Source organism: Heterodontus francisci, chromosome 18 (genome assembly GCF_036365525.1).
Source record: "Heterodontus francisci isolate sHetFra1 chromosome 18, sHetFra1.hap1, whole genome shotgun sequence".
NCBI lineage: Eukaryota > Metazoa > Chordata > Chondrichthyes > Heterodontiformes > Heterodontidae > Heterodontus > Heterodontus francisci.
The window spans coordinates 83,389,112-83,414,571 of record NC_090388.1 but is presented as its reverse complement, the minus strand read 5'-3'; the positions used below and the strand labels follow the sequence as shown (position 1 = coordinate 83,414,571).

The window sequence follows — 25,460 nt, the reverse complement described above, 5'->3', positions numbered from 1 at the left end:
TGAAGGCAGCAGCACAGGTAGATAAGGTGGTTAGGAAGGCATATGGGATACTTGCCTTTATTAGCCGAGGCATAGAATATAAGAGCAGGGAGGTTATGATGGAGCTATAAAATGCTAGTTAGGCCACAGCTAGAGTACTGTATATAGTTCTGGTCACCACACTAGAGGAAGGATGTGATTGCACAGGAGAGGGTGCAGAGGAGATTCACCAGGATGTTGCCTGGGCTGGAGCATTTCAGCTATGAAGGGAGACTGGATAGGCTAAGGTTTTTTTCCTTAGAGCAGAGAAGGCTGAAGGGGGACCTGATTGAGGTATACAAAATTATGAGGGGCATTGATAGGTTAGATACGAAGAAACCTTTTCCCTAGCGGACAGATCAATAACCCGGGGGCATAGATTTAAGGTAAGGAGCAGGCCGTTTAGAGGGGATTTGAGGAAAAAATATTTCACCCAGAGGTTGGTTGGAATCTTGAACACACTACGTGAAGGGGTGGTAGAGGCAGGAACCCTCACAACATTTAAGAAGTATTTAGATGAGCACTGGAAATGCCATAGCATACAAGGCCAAGTGCTGCAAAATGGGATTAGAATAGATAGCTGCTTGATGGCCGGCATGGACATGATGGGCCAAAGGGCCTGTGTCTGTGCTGTATATCTCTATGACTATGGGTAGGTACAGGAAAACACATATGCATCTCTCTCATTCATTCAGAAATTCGAAAAATTGTTACGCCTGTCTTTTCTTGGTAGCAGTACTGATTTAAACTGCCCTTTTTGGCGTCCCAATAAACATGTGATTTTTGGGGACGTTTATCAGTTTGCAAATTTCCATGACTGCCTGGGGTGTCTTTCTTCCTGTTGAGGTCTGCAGGGGGAGGGTTAGATTTAATTAGCCCTAGGTTGGAGTTCTGCTCATGGGCGGTGGCACTGTGTGGTTCCACTCTGAATTCTCTTTCAGTTCTTTGAAGAGTCATGCAAGGGCTTTTCACCTTAGGGGATGATTGGTTCCCTTTTCTTCTGACTGTGGAGGAGGATTCCTTGCTAACCTTCCCTTTGTCCTCTGGGACACTCCTGCTAAAGTGTGGCTAACCAACCCGAACCTGACCAGACCCTACAACATGTGTCGGGGTCGGGTTTCTCTTCCGGGTCCAGCATTCGGGCTCGGGTCGGGTCGGGCTGGACGTGGACAGTGCTGCCTTGCTCCGGGAAGTAATCTTCAAATGAACATTCAGGATGTCAAGGCGGGAAACGTGCAGTTCGGACTCCACACTCTGCAGTAAAGCGTGGCTACCCAGCCAAACCCGACTACATGTGTCGGGTTCAGGTCGGGCACTTAAAAGAATGGTTGGCTGTTGTCCGGTCGGGCCCGGGTCTGGTTTTAATTTTATACTCGAGCCAGGTTTCAACTCCTGCTTGCAGGTGTTTGCCCAGATTCTACAGAACTCCCCTGCAGCACTTCGACTAGGTGAGACATCACCCTCATGGTTTCTCTGCCCTCTTGAGGACTTTGTTTGTCTCTGCAGGTTCCTGTAAATGCTGTTAGCAACTCTGGTGGGGTGCTTCTAGTGTCTGTATTTACAAAGGAGGATGTGGGGTCTAATGTTTCAAACATCTCAGCGTTGGCTGACCAGACAGTACGGGTTTCCATTTGGGAATCCTCCAGGAATTCCTTTAACCTGTCTTCTTTGTCCCTTTTTCCCCTTTCCTCTCTAACCTTTTGCCGGCCTTGTGCCTGCCTGTCCTCTTTTGTTCTCGGCAGGGGTCCTTTACAGTTCACAAGTCCTCTGCTGGAGGTCCTCCAAATACCGATACAGCACTTAGGGGTGAAGGTTTCACTGTAGGTTGGGGTTTTCCCCTCAACCTGGCACATGTGGCAACTCTTACAGTACTCCACCACATCTTTGTGGAGTTTTGGCCAATCAAACAGCTGTCTTATACGGGGTTTGGTTCTTCATATAATGACATGTACAGCCACTGTAGCCTCGTGGGCCATTCTTAATATTTCTCTCTGGTACCTCTGTGGCACCACTACCTGGTGAACCACTGTCTAGTCCTTGCTGTCAGGTCTGTGAGGGGAACTCCACTTCCTCATCAGTACCTCATTCTTTAAATAATAGCAATCAGGGACTCCCTCTGCTTCAATTTCAGACTGGGCAGCCTGTGCTAACTCTCTCAGAATTAGATCGGCTCGCTGAACCTCAGCTAGGGAAGATTCATTTAATTCATTCCCTGGGTCCTCTAAGTTTCCAAAGAAAGTCTTAAACAGACAGACCTCATGGTCATCTGCCTGCAGTGCCAATTCAGTCTCCTCTGGGGGAGCTGGTTTAATCATGGCCTGATCCATTACACGTGCCGGGAAACTGCAGGGTTCCGTCTCCTGCCACTGCCCTGTCTCTCTGACCTCCTGCGATCTCTCTTTCACTACAGGGGAAGCTACCACCTTCACCCCCGCCAGATCATTACCTAGGAGCAGGTCAATCCCGTCCACAGGCAAACGAGAAACAATCCCTACGGTCACCAGTCCCGAAACTAGGTCGCACTCTAGGTGTACCCGGTGTACAGGTACAGGCATACACTGCCCTCCAATACCATTCACCACCATTCTGTTATTTACTGCAGTCTCTGGGGGAAAGGTCAGGCCTTTTCCCAGTAAAAGGCATCTAGTGGCCTCTGTGTCCCTGAGAATCACTATGGGCTTGCTTGCCCCACTCGAGGGGTATGGGGTTACTCTCCCTTCAGACACAAAATCCTGATAACCTTCAGGAATCCTATTAAACTTTCCTGCACTTGCAGCAGTAAGCTTCCTGGGTCTTACTTTTACTGCAGTTAAAGCCACAACTTGTTCAGCTGTGCTTTCCATCAGGGTCCGTTCTTCACTGAGCAGGTGTGCACTGATTAACCCTACAGGTTTTCCCTTTAGTTTCCAGCAGTCAGCTCTCAGATGCCCTGCTGTATTACAAAGGAAGCACAAAGATCTCACTCCTACTTACAGCACTATCCTTTTTGGCGGAAGGAGGGCCCCCTGTGTTTCCTGCTTTTCCTTCTCTCCCAGGACTGCTTGGGCTTCTATCACCTTCCCACCTTTTGTCCTTTTCGGATTTGTGGGGGTGACTAGGAAAGGTTTTCCCCTGGGAAATCGACTTGTAGATCAAAGCAAACTCATCAGCCAGAACTGTGGCTTGCCTGGCTCTGTGCACTTTCTGTTCTTTTACACTTTATGGAGAGTGGGAGAGAGTTTTTAAATTCTCATAGTAAAATTACCTCTCTGAGATTTTCATAGCTGGGCTGTGCTTTTAGAGCCCTCAACCACTGATCAAAAGCCAGCTGCTTATTTCTCTCAAACTCCAGATAAGTTTGATTAGCTTCCTTCTTGAGGGTTCTAAACTTTTGGCGATAGGCTTCAGGTACCAATTCATATGCCCCGAGGATGGCATTTTTTGTCAGTTCATAATTGGATGAACTCTCATCTGGCACATGGAATAAACCTCATGGGCTTTTCCTGTTAACTTGCTTTGTAGCAGGAGAGTCCAAGCCTTAGCTGGCCACTTTAACTGCCTCACCAGTTTTTCAAAAGATACAAAAAATTCTTCCACGTCTCCCTCATTGAATTTTGGCATCAATTGGGAAAATATTAGCAAGTCTGTACCCAGCCCTGAGTTATGATCCTCCATAGTGGCCATGCTTTCACTGGGGTTACTCTGTCACCCCCTAGTTAACTCAAGCCGCCTCAGCTCTCTCTCTCTTCGCATTCCTTCTGGAAGGCTCTTTCTTTCTCTCTCTCCTCTCTCTTCTTTACATTCCTTCTGAAAGGTTCTTTCTCTCTCTCCTGTCTTTATTTTTCTTTCTCCTGTCTCTCTCTCTCTCTTTCTTCAAATTCAAGTTTTCTCTGTTCCAATTGTAGCGTTGCTAGCAATACCCTATCGGAGTCTACTTCTAACCCTGTTTCTGCTTCTTCAGTTTCAAGGGAAAAATGATTGGCCACTAGTCTTAGGAGTTCTGAGTTCCTAGCCTTGCCATTTACAGTGATCCCACACTGCTCAGTCATTTTCCTCAACTCTTCCATAGACAATGCTTTTAACTTATCCCAAATTACTTCATCCTTGGCTTCAGTCACAGACATGTTAGTATTCTAGCACACACAACCACAAGAAAACCTGCATTGAAATCTTTTCTCTTTTTGATTGGGATCAATTTGACTTCCCACTTCCAATTTCTCACTTGTCTGTGGGTCAAATCCGGATACTAGCCTCCAAATTTCTATTACGACCAAGTGAGACAGGGGTCTAGTGTTTCCCTCTCAACCTTTGCCTGGTTTAACCGTAATAGGGTTTAATTTTAAAAACATCGTGTTTTTAGTTCCCCCTCAGTGAATCCTTGTTCACTGCTTTCCAATTGTAAGGCAAAGAAATCAATCAGACAGCTATTCTTAGATTTAAACAAGAAAGGTGGAAGTTTATTAATCTTAAACTCTAACTCGGTTAACGAGCACGAACACACGACGTGACCACGCAGCATGCATACGCGATAAACACACACGCAGATCGAGACAGAAAAAGTAGAAAGAATAAAGAGGAAAAGTTTGAGGCAATAGCTGGGTTTTTATTTACGGTCCTTTGAGTTCGATGTAGAGTCTTTGGTTGTCGGTAAGTCTTGCTATTTCACTGGGGCCCAGTGCATGCTTTAAAACCTGTTTCGATGGAAGAGTCTTTTATCTCTTGAGGTTTAAGTGACTTCAGTGGATCCGGAAATTAGTGAGAGAGAGGGAGGCCCTCTTCTTCCAAGTTCAGTTGCAAGCTGTCCTGTGAGCAGTTCGAAACCAGACCTGGGTCAGCAGGTTAGTCATGTGACTCACTTTTTTTTAAACAAACTCCTACGTTTGTGGATTGCAAAGCTCTTGGTGGGGGGTGTAGCGCTGTCTCTTGCACCAACAAGGTACAGATCATCATTGCCCAGACCAATCTCTGTTAATTGAATCAGTGAGCAGTTCCCATTGCCTTTTCCTAGCGATTGTCTCTTAGAATGCAATTTTTTTGCCAGCCACTGCTGATAGTCATAGAGTCATAGCCATAGAGTTACACAGCACAGAAACAGGCCCTTTGGCCCACCGTGTCCATGCCGGCCATCAAGCACCAATCTAATCACATTTTCCAGCACTTAGCCCGTAGCCTTGTGTGCTATGGTGTTTCAAGTGCTCACCTAAATACTACTTAAATGTTGTGAGGGTTCCTGCCTCTACCACCCCTTCATGTAGTGTGTTCAAGATCCCAAACATCCTCTGGGTGAAACAATTTTTCCTCAAATCCCCTCTAAACCTCCTGCCCCTTACCTTAAATCTATGCCCCCTGGTTATTGACACTTCTGCTAAGGGAAAAAGTTTCTTCCTATCTACCCTATCTATGCCCCTCATAAAATTGTATACCTCTATCAGGTCTCCCCTCAGCCTTCTCTGCTCTAAGGAAAACAACCCTAGCCTATCCAGTCTCTCTTCATAGCTGAAATGCTCCATCCCAGGCAACATCCTGGTTAATCTCCTCTGCACCCTCTCCATTGCAATCACATCCTTCTTATAGTGTGGCGACCAGAACTGTACACAGTACTCCAGCTGTGGCCTAACTAGTATTTTATACAGCTCCATCATAACCTCCCTGCTCTTATATTCTATGCTAATTAAGGCAAGTATCCCATATGCCTTCCTCACCACCTTATCTACCTGTGCTGCTGCCTTCAGTGATCTATGGACAAGTACACCAAGGTCCCTCTGGCCCTCTGTACTTCCTAGGGTCCTACCATCCATTGGATATTCCCTTGCCTTGTTAGTCCTCCCAAAATGCATCACCTCACACTTCACAGGATTCAATTCCATCTGCTACTGCTCCGCCCATCTTACCAGCCCATCTATATCATCCTGTAATCTAAGGCTTTCCTCCTCACTATTTATGACACCACCAATTTTCGTGCCATCTACGAACTTACTGATCATACCTCCGATATTCAAGTCTCAATCATTAATGTACACTACAAACAGCAAGGGTCCCAGCACTAATCCCAGCGGTACACCACTGGTCACAGGCTTCCACTCGCAAAAAACAACCTTCGACCATCACCCTCTGCCTCCTGCCACTAAGCCAATTTTGGATCTACTTTGCCAAATTGCCCTGGATCCCATGGGCTCTTACCTTCTTAACCAATTTCCCATGTGGGACCTTATCAAAAGCCTTACTGAAGTCCATGTAGACTACATCAACTACTTTACCCTCATCTACACATCGAGTCACCTCCTCGAAAAATTCTATCAAGTTTGTTAGACATGATCTCCCCCTGATAAAGCCATGCTGACTATCCTTGATTAATCCCTGCCTCTCCAAGTGAAGATTAATCCTGTCCCTCAGAATTTTTTCCAATAGTTTCTCTACCACTGATGTCAGACTCACCGGCCTGTAATTACCTGGTTTATCCCTGCTACCCTTCTTGAATAATGGTACCACATTTGCTGTCCTCCAGTGCTCTAGTACCTCTCCTGTGGCCAGAGAGGATTTGAAAATTTGTGTCAGAGCCCCTGCTATCTCCTCCCTTGCCTCACATAAAAGCCTGGGATACATCTCATCTGGGCCTGGGGATTTATCCACTTTTAAGCCAGCTGAAACATCTAATACCATCTCCCTTTCAATCCTTATTTGTTCAAGTATATCCCAGTATACTAAACCCCTTCCTATTGACTCCCTGTGTGTATGATTCAGGTATATTTAGCCATTTCCCATTGTCTCCCAATGTTTATGATCTCAGTACACTAAACCTCTTCTCATTGATTCCTGGTGTTTTTGCTACCAGAATACTAAACCCCTTCCCATTAACTCTCAGTGTAAATGATCCCAGTACACTAAATCCCTTCCCATTGACTCCCAGTGAACATGATCTGAGTATACTAAACCCGTTCGCATTGACTCTCAGTGCATATCATCCCAGTAGACTAAACCCTTTCCCATTGACTCCCAGTGTATATGGTTCCAATACACTAAACCCCTTCCCATTGACTCTCGGTTTAAATCTCCCAGTATCGTAAACCTTTTCCCACTGATTACTGGTGTGTATGTTTTCAGTATACAAAACCCCTTCCCGTTGACTCCCAGTGTTCATGGTCTCAATATGCTAAGCCGCTTCCCATTGACACCTAATGTATATGGTACCTGTACACTAAACCCTTTTCCATTGACTACCTGTGTATATGAACCCAATATACTAAAGCCCTTCCCATTGACTCCCAGTGTATGTGTTCCCAGGATACTAAACCCCTTCCCATTGACTCCCTGTGTATATAAATCTAGCATATTTAGTCATTTCCCATTGCCTCCCAGTGTTTATGATCTCAATACATTAAATCCCTACCCATTGATTCCTGGTGTATATGATACCAGTATACTAAACCCCTTCTTATTGACTCCCGGTGTATATGATCCCAGTACACTAAATGCTTTCCCATTGATTCCCAGTGATTATGTTCCAATACACTAAACCCCTTCTCACTGACTCTCGGTGTATATGCTCCCAGTACACTAAACCCTTTCCCATTAACTCCCAGTGTATATGGTTCCACTGTACAAAACCCCTTCTTATTGACTTCCGGTGTATATGATCCCAGTACACTAAACCCTTTCCCATTGACTCCCAGTTTTTATGGTTCTAATACGCTAAACCCTTCCCATTGACTTCTGGTGTATATGATCCAAGTAAACTAAACCCCTCCTCATTGCCTTCCCGTGTATATGGTTCCCAGTACACTAAACCCTTCCCATTGAAGTGCAGAAGTGGTTTACCAGGGTGTTGCCTGGTCTGGAGGGTATTAGCTATGAGAAGAGGTTGGATAAACCCGGATTGTTTTCACTGGAACGACGGAGGTGGAGGGGCGACATGATAGAGGTTTACAAAGTTATGAGTGGCATGGACAGAGTGGATAGTCAGAAGCTTTTTCCCAGGGTGGAAGAGTCAGTTACTAGGGGACATAGGTTTAAGGTGCGAGGGGCAAAGTTTAGAGGGGATGTGCGAGGCAAGTTCTTTACACAGAGGGTGGTGAGTGCCTGGAACTTGCTGTCGGGGGAGGTGGTGGAAGCAGGTACGATAGCGACGTTTAAGAGGCATCTTGACAAATACATGAATAGGATGGGAATAGAGGGATACGGACCCCAGAAGTGCAGAAGGTTTTAGTTTAGACAGGCATCAAGATCGGCACAGGCTTGGAGGGCCGAATGGCCTGTTCCTGTGCTGTACTGTTTTAGTTTTAGAGATACAGCACTGAAACAGGCCCTTCGGCCCACCGAGTCTGTGCCGACCATCAACCACCCATTTATACTAATCCTGCACTAATCCCAGATTCCTACTACATCCCCACCTGTCCCTCTAATTCCCTACGACCTACCTATACTAGGGGCAATTTTATAATGGCCAATTAACCTATCAACCTGCAAGTCTTTGGCATGTGGGAGGAAACCGGAGCACCCGGAGGAAACCCGTGCAGACACAGGGAGAACTTGCAAACTCCACACAGGCAGTACCCAGAATCGAACCCGGGTCCCTGGAGCTGTGAGGCTGCGGTGCTAACCACTGCGCCACTGTGCCGCCTTTGTTCTATTTGGCCCTTCAAGCCTGCTCCGCCATTCTTTATGATCATGGATGATCATCCAACTCAGTAGCCTGTTCCGGCTTTCGCCCCATACCCTTTGATCCCTTTAGACCCAAGAGCTATATCTAACTCATTCTTGAAAACATTCAATGTTTTGGCCTCAACTGCTTTCTGTGATAGCGAATTCCACAGGCTCACCACTCTCTGGGTGAAGAAATTTCTCCTCATCTCAGTCCTGAAAGGTTTACCCCATATCCTTAGACTATGACCCCTCGTCCTGGACTCCCCCACCATCAGGAACATCCTTCCTGCATCTACCCTGTCAAGTGTTGTTAGAATTTTATAGGTTTCTATGAGATTCCCGCTCACTCTTCGGAACTCCAGCGAATATAATCCTAACCGACTCAATCTCTCCTCATATGTCAGTCCCGCCATCCCAGGAATCAGTCTGGTAAACCTTCGCTGCACTCCCTCTATAGCAAGAACATCCTTCCTCAGATAAGGAGACCAAAACTGCACACAATATTCCAGGTGTGGCCTCACCAAGGCCCTGTATAATTGCAGCAAGACATCCCTGCTTCTGTACTCGAATCCTCTCGCTATGAAGGCCAACATATCATTTACCTTTTTTACTGCCTGTTGCACCTGCATGCTTACCTTCAGCGTCCAATGTACGAGAACACCCAGGTCTCGCTGCATATTCCCCTCTCTCAGTTTATAGCCATTCAGATAATAATCTGCCTTCCTGTTTTTGCTAGCAAAATGGATAACCTCACATTTATCCACATTATACAGCATCTGCCATACATTAGCCCACTCACTCAACTTGTCCAAATCACCCTGAAGCCTCTCTGCATCCTCCTCACAACTCATCCTCTCACCCAGTTTTGTGTCATCTGCAAATTTGGAGATATTACATTTAGTTCCCTCATTTAAATCATGAATGTATATTGTGAATAGCTGGGGTCCTAGCACAGATCCCTGCGGTACCCCACTAGTCTTTCCCTGCCATTCGGAAAAAGACCCGTTTATTCCTACTCTTTGTTTCCTGTCCGCCAACCAATTTTCTGTCCATCGCAATACATTACCCCCAATCCCATGCACTTTAATTTTACACGCTAATCTCTTATGTGGGACTTTGTCGAAAGCCTTCTGAAAGTCCAAATAAACCACATCCACTGGCTCCCCCTCATCAACTCGATTAGTTACATCCTCAAAGAATTCTAGTAGATTTGTCAAGCATGATTTCCCATTCGTAAATCCATGCTGACTCTGCCTGATTCTACCACTGTTCTCTAAGTGCTCTGCTATAAAATCTTTGATAATGGACTCTAGAATTTTCCCCACTACCGACGTCAGGCTGACTGGTCTATAATTCCCTGCTTTCTCTCTACCTCCCTTTTTAAATAGTGGGGTTACATTAGCTACCCTCCAATCGGTAGGAACTGTTCCAGAGTCTACAGAATCTTGGAAGATGACCACCAATGCATCCACTATTTCTAGGGCCACTTCCTTAAGTACTCTGGGATGCATACCATCAGGCTCTAGGGATTTATCGGCCTTCAATCCCATCAACTTCCCCAACACCATTTCTCTACTAATACTGATTTTTTTCAGTTCCTCTCTCTCACTAAGTCCTGTGTTCCCCAACATTTCTGGTATGATATTTGTGTCCTCCTTTGTGAAGACAGAACCAAAGTATGCATTTAGTTGGTCAGCCATTTCTTTATTCCCCATAATAAATTCCCCTTTTTCTGACTGTAAGGGACCTACACTTATCTTTACCAATCTTTTTCTCTTCACATACCTATAGAAACTTTTACATGTTACCTGTACACTAAGCTCTTCTCCAATGACTCCCTGTTTATATCTCTGTAAATGATCCTGGTATACTAAGCCCCTTCCCATTGACTCCCAGTGTATAAGATCCCAATACACTAAACCCCTTCACATTGACTCCCTGTGTGTATGATCCCTATCCACTAAACCACTTTCCTTTGACACCCTGTTTATCTTATCCCAGTAAACTAAACCCTTTCCCATTGACTCACAGCGTATTTGATCCCAATACACTAAACCCCTTCCCTTTGACTCCCAGTGTGTCAGATCCCAATAAACCAAACTCCTTCCATTGACTTCCAGTTGTTACGAGTGCTTCCATTTTTTGTTAAATTTTGAGAATTTGTGTTTTAAAACTGAAAAGGATTCCATAGATGCTGGAACTTTGGGTGTTTTTTAAAAATTGGTCACCAGAAGGTTTGGACTAAATTTGAACTTTAATCAGTTACTGGAAGGCACCTGTTTCCAAATAACCCAGCAGCGATTGTTTTTGGCTTGGAGAGATGTTTACAAAGAAGTGACAGGCCAAGATTTATAGAGGTCAGGAGACTTGACTTCTGAACTGTTTTAATTCCATTTTGAATTGTTACAACAGTTGAACTTTTGGCCTGCCAGAAGACAAAGACAGCTCATCTCTCTCTCTTGAAAAGAAACCCTGTATTTCTAATGTGGCAGTTTCCTATTTCCTCCTGTATTTGAAGAAATCCTGCATGTTAAAGGAATTTTGCATATTGAATGTGTGGGAACCAAAACCTTGTTGCTGCATTCCTGCTGTAAGACCTATTTGGAGCCTCTTGTAGCTGCATCTCTTGGAAAGCCTACCCAAGCTGATCTTCAACATCACCTAAAAGTGCTGTTCTCGGAAGATCCCAGTGACAGCTGTCGAGATGCATTTGGGACGCCTAACCAAAAAAAAGGACATCTTTCCATACCTTCTTTAGAGCCTAAGTGTTTTTTAAAAATTATTCTTTCTATTTCTTTGTAATAGCTGTAAACAAAAATCCCTTTTATTTTTTTCCAGTTAACCCGTGTGTATGTATGTGTGTGGTGTGAGGGCGAGGATAAGGGGCTTTAATATTGCAATTTGTGTGTATCTTTTATTTCATTACTGGTTAAGACTTGGTTTATAATAAACTGATAATTGTTTTGTTTATTAAAGAAACTGGGTTGGTGTGTTTTATTCTGGGGAAGATAAGAGTATATGGTTGACCGTATCGTTAAGTGGGAACATTTAAATATATGTTGTGACCTGTGGAGAAGTGGGACTAGAATAAACAGTGTACTCCTCCTGCCTCGGTCGTAACACAGTGTATATGATCCCAGTATACCAAACCCCTTCCCATTGACTCCAAGTGTATTTGATCCCGGTATACTAAATTCTTTCCCATTGACTTCCAGTGCAGATTCTGAGCCAGGTTTCATGAACTGACTAAGGTTGTATACAATTGTTACTATTGCTCAGCCTAAGAATGATGTTGCACTACACTTAGAATCAGTGAATGAATTTTAAACATATGGGCTTGGTACAAAAGCAAATCTGTTGAATGATCCGACTGGTCGTTCTCTCATGCTGTGCTATTTTGTAATAAACGTGCTGTGCATGTAATTCACCTATGAACCACAGCGAGAATTCACAATGTCACAAGTGGCTGCATCTCCTTGGATACCATTAAAGGTCATCTCTTCATCTCCTCCTTCACTGAGATCAGATGCTGCCTCTGGGTAACTAGACAGGAAGTGAGAGCATGACTAATACCTAGTACAGTGCCACAACTTGTGAGTAATTGGGCCAAACTGCAAAGAGCGTGGTTAACCACAGACCACAGCTCAAAGGGTGGGGAGAGAAAGAATATTCAAACTTCACCAACAGATAGCTCTATACTATAGACTTTAAAAAAGAGAACTGTACAACAGAAAGAGCTGATAATCAGATATGTCAGATCTATTTTTATTTCCCTAAGTGGGACATCCTTTTGATGGAGTGGTTCTGGTCCAAGACTGGTACCCCAGAGATTTTGTTTTTATTCATTCATGGGACGTGGGCATCGCTGGCTAGGCCAGCAATTATTGCCCATCCCTAATTGCCCTTGAGAAGGTGGTGGTGAGCTTCCTTCTTAAACCACTGCAGTCCATGTGGGGTAGGTACACCCACAGTGCTGTGAGGAAGGGAGTTCCAGGATTTTGACCCAGCGACAGTGATGGAACAGCAATATAGTTCCAAGTCAGGATGGTGTGTAGCTTGAAAGGGAACTTGCAGGTGGTGGTGTTCCCATGCATCTGCTGCTCTTGTCTTTCTAGGCGGTAGAGGTCATGGGTCTGGTAAGTGCTGGCGAAGGAGCCGTGGTGAGTTGCTGCAGTGCATCTTGTAGCTGGTACACACTGCTGCCACTGTGCGTCAGTGGTGGAAGGAGTAAATGTTTGTGGATGGGGTGCCAATCAAGCGGGCTGCTTTGTCCTGGATGGTGTCGAGCTTCTTGAGTGTGGTTGGAACTGCGCCCATCCATCACATTCCTGACCTGCGCCTTGTAGATGGTGGACAGGCTTTGGGGAAACAGGAGGTGAGTTACTATCTGCAGAATTCCCAGCTTCTGACCTGCTCTTGTAGCCACAGCATTTATGTAGCTTGTCCAGTTAGGTTTCTGGTCAATGGTGACCCCCAGGATGTTGATAGTGAGGGATTCAGTGATGGCAATACCATTGAATGTCAAGGGGAGATGGTTAGATTCTCTCTTGTTTCAGATGGTTATTGCCTGGCATTTGTGAGGCGTGACAGTTACTTGCCACTCATAAGCCCAAGCCTAGCTGTTGTTCAGGTCTTGCTGCAAATGGACATGGGCTGCTTCAGTATCTGAGGAGTCGTGAATGGTGCTGAACATTGTGCAATCATCAGCGACCATCCCCAGTTCTGACCTTATGATAGAGGGAAGGTCATTGATGAAGCAGCTGAAGATGGTTGGGCCTAGGACACTACCCTGCAGTGAGGTCCTGGAGCTCAGATGATTGACCTCGAACAATCATCTTGCTTTGTTCTACGTATGACTCCAACCAGCAGAAAATTTTCCCCCGATTCCCATTGACTCAAGTTTTGCTAGGGCTCCTTGATGCCATACTCGGTCAAATGCTGCCTTGATGTCAAGGGCAATCACTCTCACCTCACCTCGAGTTCAGCTCTTTTGTCAATGTTTGGACCAAGGCTGTAATGATGTCAGGAGCTGAGTGGTGCTGGCGGAACACAAACTAAGCAGGTTATTGCTAAGCAAGTGCCGCTTGATAGCACTGTCGATGACACCTTCCATCACTTTGTTTACATTCGGGAGTAGACTGATAGGGCTGGTCAGATTTGTCCTGCTTTTTGTGTACAGGACATAACTGGGCAATTTTCCACATTGCCGGGTAGATGCCAGTGTTGTAGCTGTACTGGAACAGGTTAGCTAGGGGCGCGGCAAGTTCTGGAGCACAGGTCTTCAGTACTACTGCTGGAATGTTGTCAGGGCCCATAGCCTTTGCAGTATCCAGTGCCTTCAGCTGTTTCTTGATAACGCGTGAAGTGAATCAGATTGGCTGAAGACTGGCATCTGTGATGCTGGGGACTTCAGGAGGAGGCCGAGATGGATCATCCACTCAGCACTTCTGGCTGAAGATGGATGCTAGTGCCTCAGCCTTCTTTTTCGCACTGATGTGCTGGGCTCCCCTATCATTGAGGATGGGGATATTTGTGGAGCCTCCTCCTCCTGTCAGTTGTTTAATTGTCTCCCACCATTCATGACTGGATGTGACAGGACTGCAGAGCTTAGATCTGATCCGTTAGTTGTGGGATCGCTTAGCCCTGTCTATTAATGAATTCATAATCCCACCGTGGCACGTTAAACAGTTTATTCAGGAAGTCTACTGGCAGGAAAAACTGAGTGTGAAACCTACATTGACAACTCTGGGAGGAGTTGCATTTTGTGCAGATGTCTCTGGACTGGGGTTTGAGCCCATAACTTTCTGACTCAGAGGTAAGAGTGCTACCCATGGAGGGAAACTGCCACTCCAACCAGGTCTGGTCTGAACGTGACTCCTGTCTCACACTATGTGACTCATAAATGCCCTCTGAAGATCTAGCAAGGCGCTCACTACAGAAGGTAACTACCATTAGGGTTACGGTTAGAGACGGGTACTAAATGAAGGCTTAGCAGCATAGTCCACAACTTACATCAGAGCTACATTGTGTGATCACCCTAAACATAGAAACATAGAAAATAAAGAGCAGGAGTTCCTGTTTTTGCTACCAAAGTGTACAGTCAGTGTACAGATATCTCCCTGAGAGAGAGGGACTGAGAGACACCAGTCAGTGTACAGATATCTCCCTGAGAGAGAGGACTGAGAGACGCCAGTCAGCATCAGCACTGCTTCTCACTCAGAAGCTTGGATGTTGAAGCCCCACTCTAGACTTTGAGCATATAATCCAATACTGACATCCACCTTGAAGATAGGAGGTTAAACTAAGGCCCCGTCTGCCTGTGCTAGCTGGGGAGGAGCAGTGAGTTGCCGGGAGTCCTGGCCAAAATTTATATCTCAGCAAACAGCACTAAAAAAACAGATCAACTGTGCACAGTATTACAGCTACAATGAACTCCATAACAACCCTGACTATAACTCACTGGATGTGAGGTGTTTTCAGATGTCCTGCAATTAGATGCTTTATGAATTCAAGTTCTTATTCTCATCCATTTTCTCTGCGCCCCATCCTGAAGGATCTGACTCAGGCTGACAGTTTTAAGGACACTTGGTCACCCTGAAGCATCTCATCCAAGTGGTTATTAGTCCTATGGGAGTCTAGACAGTGAGAGTTAGTGGGCCATTTGACCACAATGGGCAACTTAGCCCGATATCATCCTCCCCTGACATTCGCATCCAGCCACAGCCTTTGGATGGGAATGAAGATGGGGGATTTATTCCTGCTCCCTAATTACTGATCCAGCACTGCTATTTCACCTTCTACTGCACCTTTATTGATTTCTGCAGCTTAGTAGCATGTTAGAAAAAGCCCATTGAGCTCTCTAAGAATCCAACCTGCCCCCTTCCCCACCTGCCCCCTTCCCCGCCTGCCCATTCCCCGCTTGTCTCCTTCCCACCTGTCCCATTCCCTGCTTGTCCCATTCCCCGCCTGTCCCATTCCCTGCCTGTCCCATTCCCCATCTGTCCCATTCCCCGCCTGCCCCATTCCCCGCCTGTCCCATTCCCCGCCTGCCCCATTCCCCGCCTGCCCCATTCCCCGCCTGTCCCATTCCCCGCCTGACCCATTCACCACCTGTCCCATTTCCTGCCTGTCCCCTTCCCACCTGTCCCATTCCCTGCCTGTCCCATTCGCCGCCTGTCCCATTCCCTGCCTGACCTCTTCCCACCTGTCCCATTCCCTGCCTGTCCCATTCACCGCCTGTCCCATTCGCCGCCTGTCCCATTCCCCGCCTGTCCCATTCCCCACCTGTCCCTTCCCTGCCTGTCCCATTCACCGCCTGTCCCATTCGCCGCCTGTCCCATTCGCCGCCTGTCCCATTCCCCGCCTGTCCCATTCCCCACCTGTCCCTTCCCTGCCTGTCCAATTCGCCGCCTGTCCCATTCCCTGCCTGTCCCCTTCCCACCTGTCCCATTCCCCGCCTGTCCCTTTTCTCGCCTGTCCCATTCCCCGCCTGTCCCATTCCCTGCCTGTCCCCTTCTCACCTGTCCCATTCCCCACCTGTCCCATTCCCCGCCCGTTCCATTCGCCGCCTGTCCCATTCCCTGCCTGTCCCCTTCCCACCTGTCCCATTTCCCGCCTGTCCCATTTGCTGCCTGTCCCATTCCCCGCCTGTCCCATTCCCCGCCTGTCCCATTCCCCGCCTGTCCCATTCCCACCTGTCCCATTCCCACCTGACCCATTCGCTGCCTGTCCCATTCCCTGCCTGTCCCCTTCCCACCTGTCCCATTCCCCGCCTGTCCCCTTCCCTGCCTGTCCCTTTCCCACCTGTCCCATTCGCTGCCTATCCCATTCCCCGCCTGTCCCATTCCCACCTGTCCCCTTCCCCGCCTGTCTCATTCCGCACTGCTATGCTTCCCACATGCAGATTCTCCATCTTCCCCATACCCCACCTGGTTTATACAATTAGTTTTCAAAACTTAAAATAAATTTGCAAAAAGTGTTATTGTGCATATTCTCATTTTAGCATTTGAAATGTTAAAAAAGATTCCTATCAACAAGGACAATAGCAACTTGTATTTATATAGCACCTTTAATGTAATAAAACATCACAAGATGCTTCACAGCAGTGTTATAAAGGAGAATTTGACACCAGGCGGTAGGGCAGGTGGCCAAAATCTTGGTCAGAGGCAGGTTTAAGCATTTTAAAGGAGAGTGATGGAAAGGTGTAGGGATGGTATTCCAGAGGTTAGGGCCCTGGCAGCTGGAGGAACAGCCACCAATGGTGAAGCAATTAAAATCAGGAAGGCTCAAGAGGCCTGAATTAGAGGACTGCAGGTATCGCGGAGGGTTGTAGGGCTGGAGGAGGTTAAAGAGATAGGGAGGGGCAAGGCCAAGGAGGGATTTGAATACGGGGATGAGAATTTTAAAGTCGAGGCATTGCTTGACCAGGAGCCAATGTAGGTCAGTGAGCACAGGGATGATGGGGCAACAGGACTTAGTGTGTGTGAGAGAGAGAGAGAGAGAGAGAGAGGAGGAAGTTGCGTTGAGATGACCACAATCTGAGACACATTCAGGCTTTGAAGCAGCAGAATGACAGGACTTTACACCATTTAAACCAGCTGTTTGATAATTGAGACTGACCATCGCATGCAATATCTACGCTGCAGTTTACCATTAAATGGCTCTGCAATGTCATCTGATCTCAGGCTTTATCACTCACGTAAATCACATAGAATTACATAGTAATTACAACATGGAAACAGGCTGACAAGACCAAACGGGCTGGAGAATTAACCATCGGAGCTGGGAGAGGGAGAGGGACTAGGGAGAATTAACCATTGAAGCTGGGAGAGGGAGTGGGACTGGGGAGAATTAACCATCGGAGCTGGGAGAGGGAGTGGGAGTGGGGAGAATTAACTATCGGAGCTGGGAGAGGGAGTGGGACTGGGGAGAATTAACCATCGGAGCTGGGAGAGGGAGTGGGACTGGGGAGAATTAACCATCGGAGCTGGGAGAGGGAGTGGAAGTGGGGAGAATTAACCATCGGAGCTGGGAGAGGGAGTGGGAGTGGGGAGAATTAACGCATCGGAGCTGGGAGAGGGAGTGGGACTGGGGAGAATTAACCATCGGAGCTGGGAGAGGGAGTGGGACTGGGGAGAATTAACCATCGGAGCTGGGAGAGGGAGTGGGACTGGGGAGAATTAACCATCGGAGCTGGGAGAGGGAGTGGGACTGGGGAGAATTAACCATCGGAGCTGGGTGAGGGAGTGGGACTGGGGAGAATTAACCATCGGAGCTGGGAGAGGGAGTGGGACTGGGGAGAATTAACCATTGAAGCTGGGAGAGGGAGTGGGACTGGGAAGAATTAACCATCGAAGCTGGGAGAGGGAGTGGGACTGGGGAGAATTAACCATCGGAGCTGGGAGAGGGAGTGGGACTGGGGAGAATTAACCATCGGAGCTGGGAGAGGTAGTGGGATTAGGTAACAGAGTGTAACTGGGTTGATTTTGCTCACAGTGAGGGGTCATCAAACGGGAAAGGTAACCGTGAGGAAAGAGAACAAAAATGAATAGTGATCATAAAATAATTTTTTTTTTCAACTGTTCAAGGCTGCCTTTGTTTCAAAGAGTTGCCTGTTTCCGGTGCTTTCAACCTGATCTCACCATTATTTCAGCACAAACAATCCTGGGATTTATTTTAAATACCACTCTGCTCTACTTGGGATGGGAGAGAGGGAGAACTGACCCAAAGAACTGCTTTGAACAGAACCTCTGTAGCTTAGCAAGATGGCTTGGATCCTGGTTGTCCCAGATTAAATCTGTACAGACGATATTTAGTCTCCCACGTTTGTCCTCCATGATCATGTCAGATCTATAAATCAATCTCAAGATCCAACATTAAAACCCCACAGAGTGAGGTATACACCCGCCTGCTTCTAAACCCCACTTTCCCATTGGTTCCCCCAATAATATTTAACACAAAATGCACCTTGCCATATATAAACACTGCCTTTCCCTTTCTGTACACAAAAAGGGTTCAAATCCCACCCTCATGTCCCAGACCCTCCCTATCTCTGTAACCTCTTCGAGCCTGTAACCCTCCGAAATCTTTGCACTCCTCCAAATGTGGCCTCTTGAACATCCCCACTTTTAATCACTCCACCTTTGGCAGCCATGCCTTCAGCTGCCTGGGCCCTAAGCTCTGGAATTCCCCCCTTAAACCCTCCACCTCTCTACCTTGCTTTCCTCCTTTAAGACGCTCCTTCAAATCTACCCCTTTAACCAAGCTTTTGCTCACCTGTCCTAATTTCTCCTTCTCTGACGAGGCATAAAGTTTTGTCCTGTGTCCCACATTCCTGTGAAGCACCTTGGGACATTTTACTATGTTAAAGGTGCTGTATAAATGCAAATTGTTGTTGTTGTTTAATGACTTGCCTACTTGGCAGGTGTAGTAGATCCTGCCCATGACCACCATTCGACAAAGCCCCTGTCACACTGTACCCTAACTTGCACCCACCACCCACCCGGACCCCCCGACCCCCGGCCCCCACCTTAGTGAAAAGCACCAGACCCTCACCTCCTCCTGGACTACGACCAGGGGATACGTGTCCTCTGACAGGAAGTTGAAGAGACACCACAACTTGAAGGCATCTCTCTCCGAGATCAGGCCCTGGTCTCTCAAAGTTTTGTAGTTCTTCTTAGCAGTTAATGTCCAGCAAAGTTCATTGAACGTTTCTTTGACAAAATTACCATCTTGCACCTGCAGTAAGAAGGGACATAGAGTCATAGTGTCATAGAGTCGTACAGCATAGAAAAAGACCCTTCGGCCCACCGCGTCCATGCCGACCATAATGCCTATCTATATTAATCCCGCCTCCTGCATTAATTCCATATTTCTCTATGCCTTGCTCATTCAAGTACCTGTCCAGATGCCTCTTAAATGTTGCTACTGTTCCTGCCTCCACCACCTCCTCAGGCAGCTCATTCCAGATACCCACTATTCTTTGTGTGAAAAATTCACCCCTTTGATCCCCTTTAAAACTCCTCCCTCTCACCTTAAATCTATGCCCTTTAGTTTTAGTCACCCCTGCCATGGGAAACAGACTCGGGCTATCTACCCTATCTATGCCTCTCATAATTTTATATACCTCTATCATGTCCCCTCTCTGCCTCCTTCGCTCCAGGAAAACAGACCCAGCCTATCCAATCTCTCTTTATAACTCAAGCCCTCCAAACCAGGCAACATCCTTGTGAATCTTTTCTGCACCCTCTGTAGCTTAATCACATCTTTCCTGTAGTGCAGCGACCAGAACTGCACACAGTACTCCAAATGCAGCCTAACCAACGTTATGTACAACTGTAACATGACGTCCCAACTCTTGTACTCAATGCCTCGGCCGATGAAGGCAAGCATGCCATACGCCTTCTTCACCACCCTGTCTACCTGTGTTGCCACTTTCCGGAAACTATGTACTTGTACCCCAAAGTCTCTCTGCTCAAGAACACTCCCCAGGGCCCTGCCGTTCACTGTATATTTCCTGCCCTGGTTTAACTTCCCAAAATGCATCACTTCACACTTGTCTGCATTAAATTCCATTTGCCACTCCCTTGCCCACTTTCCCAGTTGATCTATATCCTGTTTTTGGTGTCATCTGCAAACTTACTAATCATCACATTGGGAATGTCAGATGATGAAAGTCTTTAATACAAACAAAGCTGAGAATTAGGGAAGGAGGAATATTTGAGCACAGCTGGCAACTCCCCCGCTGATAGCTCCTCTCAATAACAAGTACAGATTCAAAATCACCTTCACCACCCAAACTGATGGGTCCTCCTCTCTCCTCAGCTGCAGCTGACTGGTCCTTTCTCCTGTTTGTTCCATTTCCTGCCACACACTCTGACCTTTTCTCTCATCACATGGTCCTCGACTTCAACCCCAGCACCCTCTGGCTCCACCAATATTTGCCATTTCAGCTGTCTACCATGTGATCCCAGCACCAAGCACAGATACTGCTCCTCTCCCCTATCCACTTTCCATCAGAACCCCTTCACTCTTCCATCACACAGACACCATTCCCCGTCCACATACAACATTGTTTCACCCAGCTCGCCGTCCCATATTGCCCAGGGTCCCACAATTCCTGCCAGCTGAGACAGCAATTCTTGTGTACCTCCTCTGGCCTGATGCACCCGCTGCTCTCTGCTCTGCATCCAAGAGGCCAGACTCAGACTGGTTTTCCCCATGCCCCGCTTCCATCACTGCACCACTGGGGACCATGCCATCAGCTGTTTAGGCCAGGGGACAGGATACAGATAGGAAAACAGGGTACAGACAGGGGCGGGGTGGGTGGGGGTACAGGATACATACAGGGGAGGACAGGATACAGGGTGGTGGCGGGACACAGGATACAGGCTGGGGGGGAATACACGATACAGGCAGGGGGGACACAGGATACAGGCGGGGGGGACACAGGATACAGGCGGGGGGCACACAGGATACAGGGTGGGGGGCACACAGGATACAGGGTGTGGAGGACACAGGATACAGGGTGGGGGGAATACACGATACAGGCAGGGGGAACACAGGATACAGGCGGGGGGCACACAGGATACAGGGTGTGGAGGACACAGGATACAGGGTGGGGGGGAATACACGATACAGGCAGGGGGAACACAGGATACAGGCGGGGGGGGGGGTCACAGGATACAGGCGGTGGGGACACAGGATACAGGCAGGGGGACACAGGATTCAGGGTGGGGGGGACACAGGATACAGGCAGGGGGGACACAGGATTCAGGGTGGGGGGGACAGGATACAGGCAGGGGGGGGAACAAAGGATATAGGGTGGGGGGGGGACACAGGATGCAGAGTGGGGGGGACACAGGATACAGGGTGGGGGTGGGGACAGAAGTTACAGACAGTGGGGTAGGGGACACAGGATACAGATGGGGAGGCACAAGATACAGGCAGGGTCACATGTGATGACTGAATGAATTAGTGACTGAATTAGATTTAAAGGAGCCAGGCGCCTGATTTTGGGAGAGACCAGTCTCCTGATACAGTGCATCATCGCCTTCTCGTCAGGTACGGTCCAACACTGGCCCTGGCCCAATATTAAGTGTCCTCCATTCAAGATCACATTAGACAGTCCTCCTTCCACTGTAACATCAGAATTCACCTCCCAGCACCAGATAAGGAGCAAAGACAAGACTACATCTGTTCACTACATTGTTCATCTTAGAAAGAGAAAGCAAAGAGGAGATTTTATCGAGGTGTTTAAAATCATGTAGGGTTTAGCTAGAGTAAATAAAGAGAAACTGTTTTCAATGGCTGAAGGGCTGATAACCAGAGGGAACAGATTTAAGCTGATCAACAAGAGAACCAGAGGTGACATGAGGAAAAATATTTTTAATGCAATGAGTGGTTAGGATTTGGAACGCACTGCCTGATGGGATGCTGGATACAGATTCAATAGGAGCCTTCAAAAAGGAATTGGATACAGGGAAAGAGCAGGGGAGTGGGACTCACTGGATTGCTCTTTGAAAGAGCTAGCACAGACTCAATGAGCTGAATGGCCTCCTCCTCTGCTCTACTATTCCAGGATTCTATGATTCACCACCTGTCCTACAGCAGATTTCCCAGAGGATGGTACCGTTTGGGTGACGCGATGGTTTACATGGTTGAACAGCCTGCCAACATTCACCATGTCAGCTCACAAGTGAAGAACAATGACTCAGTAGGGGAGTATGAGGAATTAATTTAGCAACACACCCCAACACCAGTCAGCTCCTCCAGGGGACTGGGGGGAGAGAGAGAGAGAGAAAACATGAGGGAGAAAATCTCTAACCCCACTCACTCAGGTCACTCATTCCTGCAGCTGCAATTCGGGATGGTAAACATTTGGGATTTAGCAGAGCCTTCACTTGATGGAATTATAAACCGGCCTCTCGACATGGAGAGCATTCTTGCAGCATCGGCATCCTCCACCCATCAACAGCATTCAATCCCCTCCCCCGCTCCCAGCTAAAATCCCCACTGATCCAGCTCACCCCCCACCCCCCACTCCTCCTCCCCTGGCTAAAATCCCCACTGATCCAGCTCACCCCCACCCCCATACCTCCTCCCCTGGCTTACAATCCCCACTGATCCAGCTCACCCCACATACCTCCCACCACACCGCCCCACAACGTCCAATCACCACTGGCCACTCCAATCGCACCATGCTCTTCTTAGGGACACCTGATATCCATTCCTTATCCCAGGCTGGACCGTGCTCACTTCGCCATTTTACCCCCTTTCAAATCTCTATCTGACATAATTAACATTGGCATCTGCAACTGGGATGGGATTTTAACCCTACCCACCCAAAGGAAAGAAAAACAGGGGGAGTGGGCTCTGAAAATGTCTGGGATTATTTCCTGCTGGATATTCAACCTGCTCACAGTGATTTTCATTCTGGCTTCTAAACAGGCATCTAAGCTGCCACGATGCAGGGTCCTTCTTGAACCACTACATTGATGCCATCAGACCTTGACCGCCATCTTTACTCAGGCCTGAAAAGGGGAAGGGCCCGACCGCCATTCAATCCATAGCAATCCCATTGTGGTCCATTTTAACTGATAGGGATTCATTTGATCCAGTAGGAGTCTCTTCAATCTGGTAGGGATCCATTCTGTCTGATAGGGATCCATTCTATTCAATAGGAACCCATTTTATCTGATGAGGGTCCATTCAATCCAAAAGGAATCTATTCAATCTGAGAGGCATCGATTCGATCTGATAAAGGTCCATTCTATTCGCTTGGGATCCATTTGATCCAATGCCAGTCCATTCAGTCTGAAGGGATCTATTTTATCTGAATGGATCCTGATAGGATCAAATGGGCCCTTTCTATCCAATAGGGGGCCAGCTGATCCCACAAAGATCCATTTGATCTGATGGCACTCCATCTGATCTGAGAGAGATCTATTTGATCTGTGAGGGATTCATGCCTTGCTCACTACTGGCACTCTATGTTGCAAAGGAAAAGATTTAGTTGGCCATCTGAATCTCTGACTTTCTTAGGATTACCAACTCTGGTTGGGTGTATTCCCTGGAGTTTCAACACACCACCTTCACAGTGCCCAGCCTTCCCTCGCCAATCGATTGTTCATTACCCCACTCTATGATTCACAACTTCAGTCCAACAGCTATTTTTCTAATTCCCAATTTTTAAAAATAACTAATGAGCTAAAGTGTTCAAATTTTTTTAAAGCATGCAATGTTTTTAAATGCCCCCTGTGACTTTTTCCCCGAGTGCTCACAGCAGTGCCCTGGGAACCAATCTTCAATTCCTGGAGACTGCAGGGCAAACCTGGAAGGTTGGCAAGCCTCAGCTCCTTCCCCCTCAGAGTGGCAGAATGGCACAGTTGTGCGGAGGGAGGCCTCTCTATTGAGAGGTGAGCCCCCCACTCTGATGATTCAGGTGACCACATCCCTGTGAAGCAAGATGGGGTTGGCGGGAGGCTGGAAAGACTACACAGCACTGTCACCTGCCTGACTGGGGTCGGAGAACTCCCAGCCTCATTTGCTCCGAACACAACAAATAAAATATAGACAAGGTTTTGTACCCAAAGGAGAACTCCATCATTCAGTGCAGAAAGAGTGTCACAAATTATTCATCGTCTCCATGGCCATATAACTATGAACAGGAGTGAAAGTATCATCTGTGACTCAGTGGGTAGTGCTCTCACCTCTGAGTCAGAAGTTTGTGGATTTACATCCCACTTTAGACACTTGAGCGCAAAATCTAGGCTGACGTTCCGGTACAGCACTGAGGGAATGCTGCATTGTTGGAGGTGCCGTCCTTCGGATGTGAGACTAAACTAAAGCCCAATCTGCCCTCTCAGGTGGATATAAAAGATCCAACGGCCACTATTCAAAGAAGGGCAGGGGAGTTCTCCCAGTGCCCTGGCCAATACTTATCCCTCAACCAACATCACTAAAACAGGTTATCTGGTCGTTTATCACATTGATGCTGCTGGACATTCCTGTATGCCAATTAATTGCTGTGTTTGCCTCTTTTACAAAAGTGACTGCAAAAGTAATTAATTTGGAAGGTAAGTGTTTGGGATGACCTGAGGATATAAGGAGGCCCCGATTAAACACAAATGTAACGATAAAAACTAAACAGCTTGATCCTGCTCTGAAGGCCTGAAGTGTAAAGGATACGGCCTATGCCTGTTGCTGGGCCCAAGCACCTGTCAAGAGGGAGGATCCTTCCATGTTCCCAGGTACAAGCCAATGAGACATGAGTTTGAGGGAGAATTAATATTGCTGCTAAAAATCCCAACCTTTTCCAGTTATGTTTACTATTTCTTACTCCACCCAACTACACTTCCCCTCCCACCCGAAGATCCGAAAGTAGATTTTACAATCAGTTAAAGCAACTTTACAGGCGGTAAGAAGGAGCAGAAATGGACAGCGACCCATTTTTCCAGGTTTATTTAGTCCACGTCCAATTCTCCGATCGGATTTTTGTCGAGGGTCCGAAGCACCTTCCAGTTTGCCGTTGATTATATTAAAACGAGGGCCCTAACGATGTTTTTTATAGGCACCTATCCAATCTCCTGGCATTTATTATTGTGCAATGCTCAGACAGCTACACACTGCTGTAATGAGATCCCACAGTATCAGACAGGGGCAGTGAGGCACAGGCAGAGCAAGTTTCCAGGCAAGAAGTGTTCAATCCCTTTAAGAAATCATTTCAAAAAACCTGGTCAAGGCCTTTGTCATTTGTAACAATTCAAGGCCACATTCAGATAAATGTATCCATGGAGACATGTGGGGCCTGACCATTATCTGAC

At 47.2% G+C, this 25,460-nt stretch overlaps 1 protein-coding gene across 2 annotated transcripts in view; it reads right to left on the bottom strand.

The window, feature by feature from the left end:
* LOC137379893 (differentially expressed in FDCP 6 homolog) overlaps positions 1–25,460 on the bottom strand; it is a 103,983-nt gene that overhangs the window by 72,442 nt on the left and 6,081 nt on the right. For both annotated transcript variants that reach the window (XM_068051298.1, XM_068051299.1), the window contains exon 3: positions 19,192–19,374. In XM_068051298.1, coding sequence (XP_067907399.1) covers positions 19,192–19,374 — 183 coding nt within the window. The remainder of the gene's footprint in view (positions 1–19,191; positions 19,375–25,460) is intronic.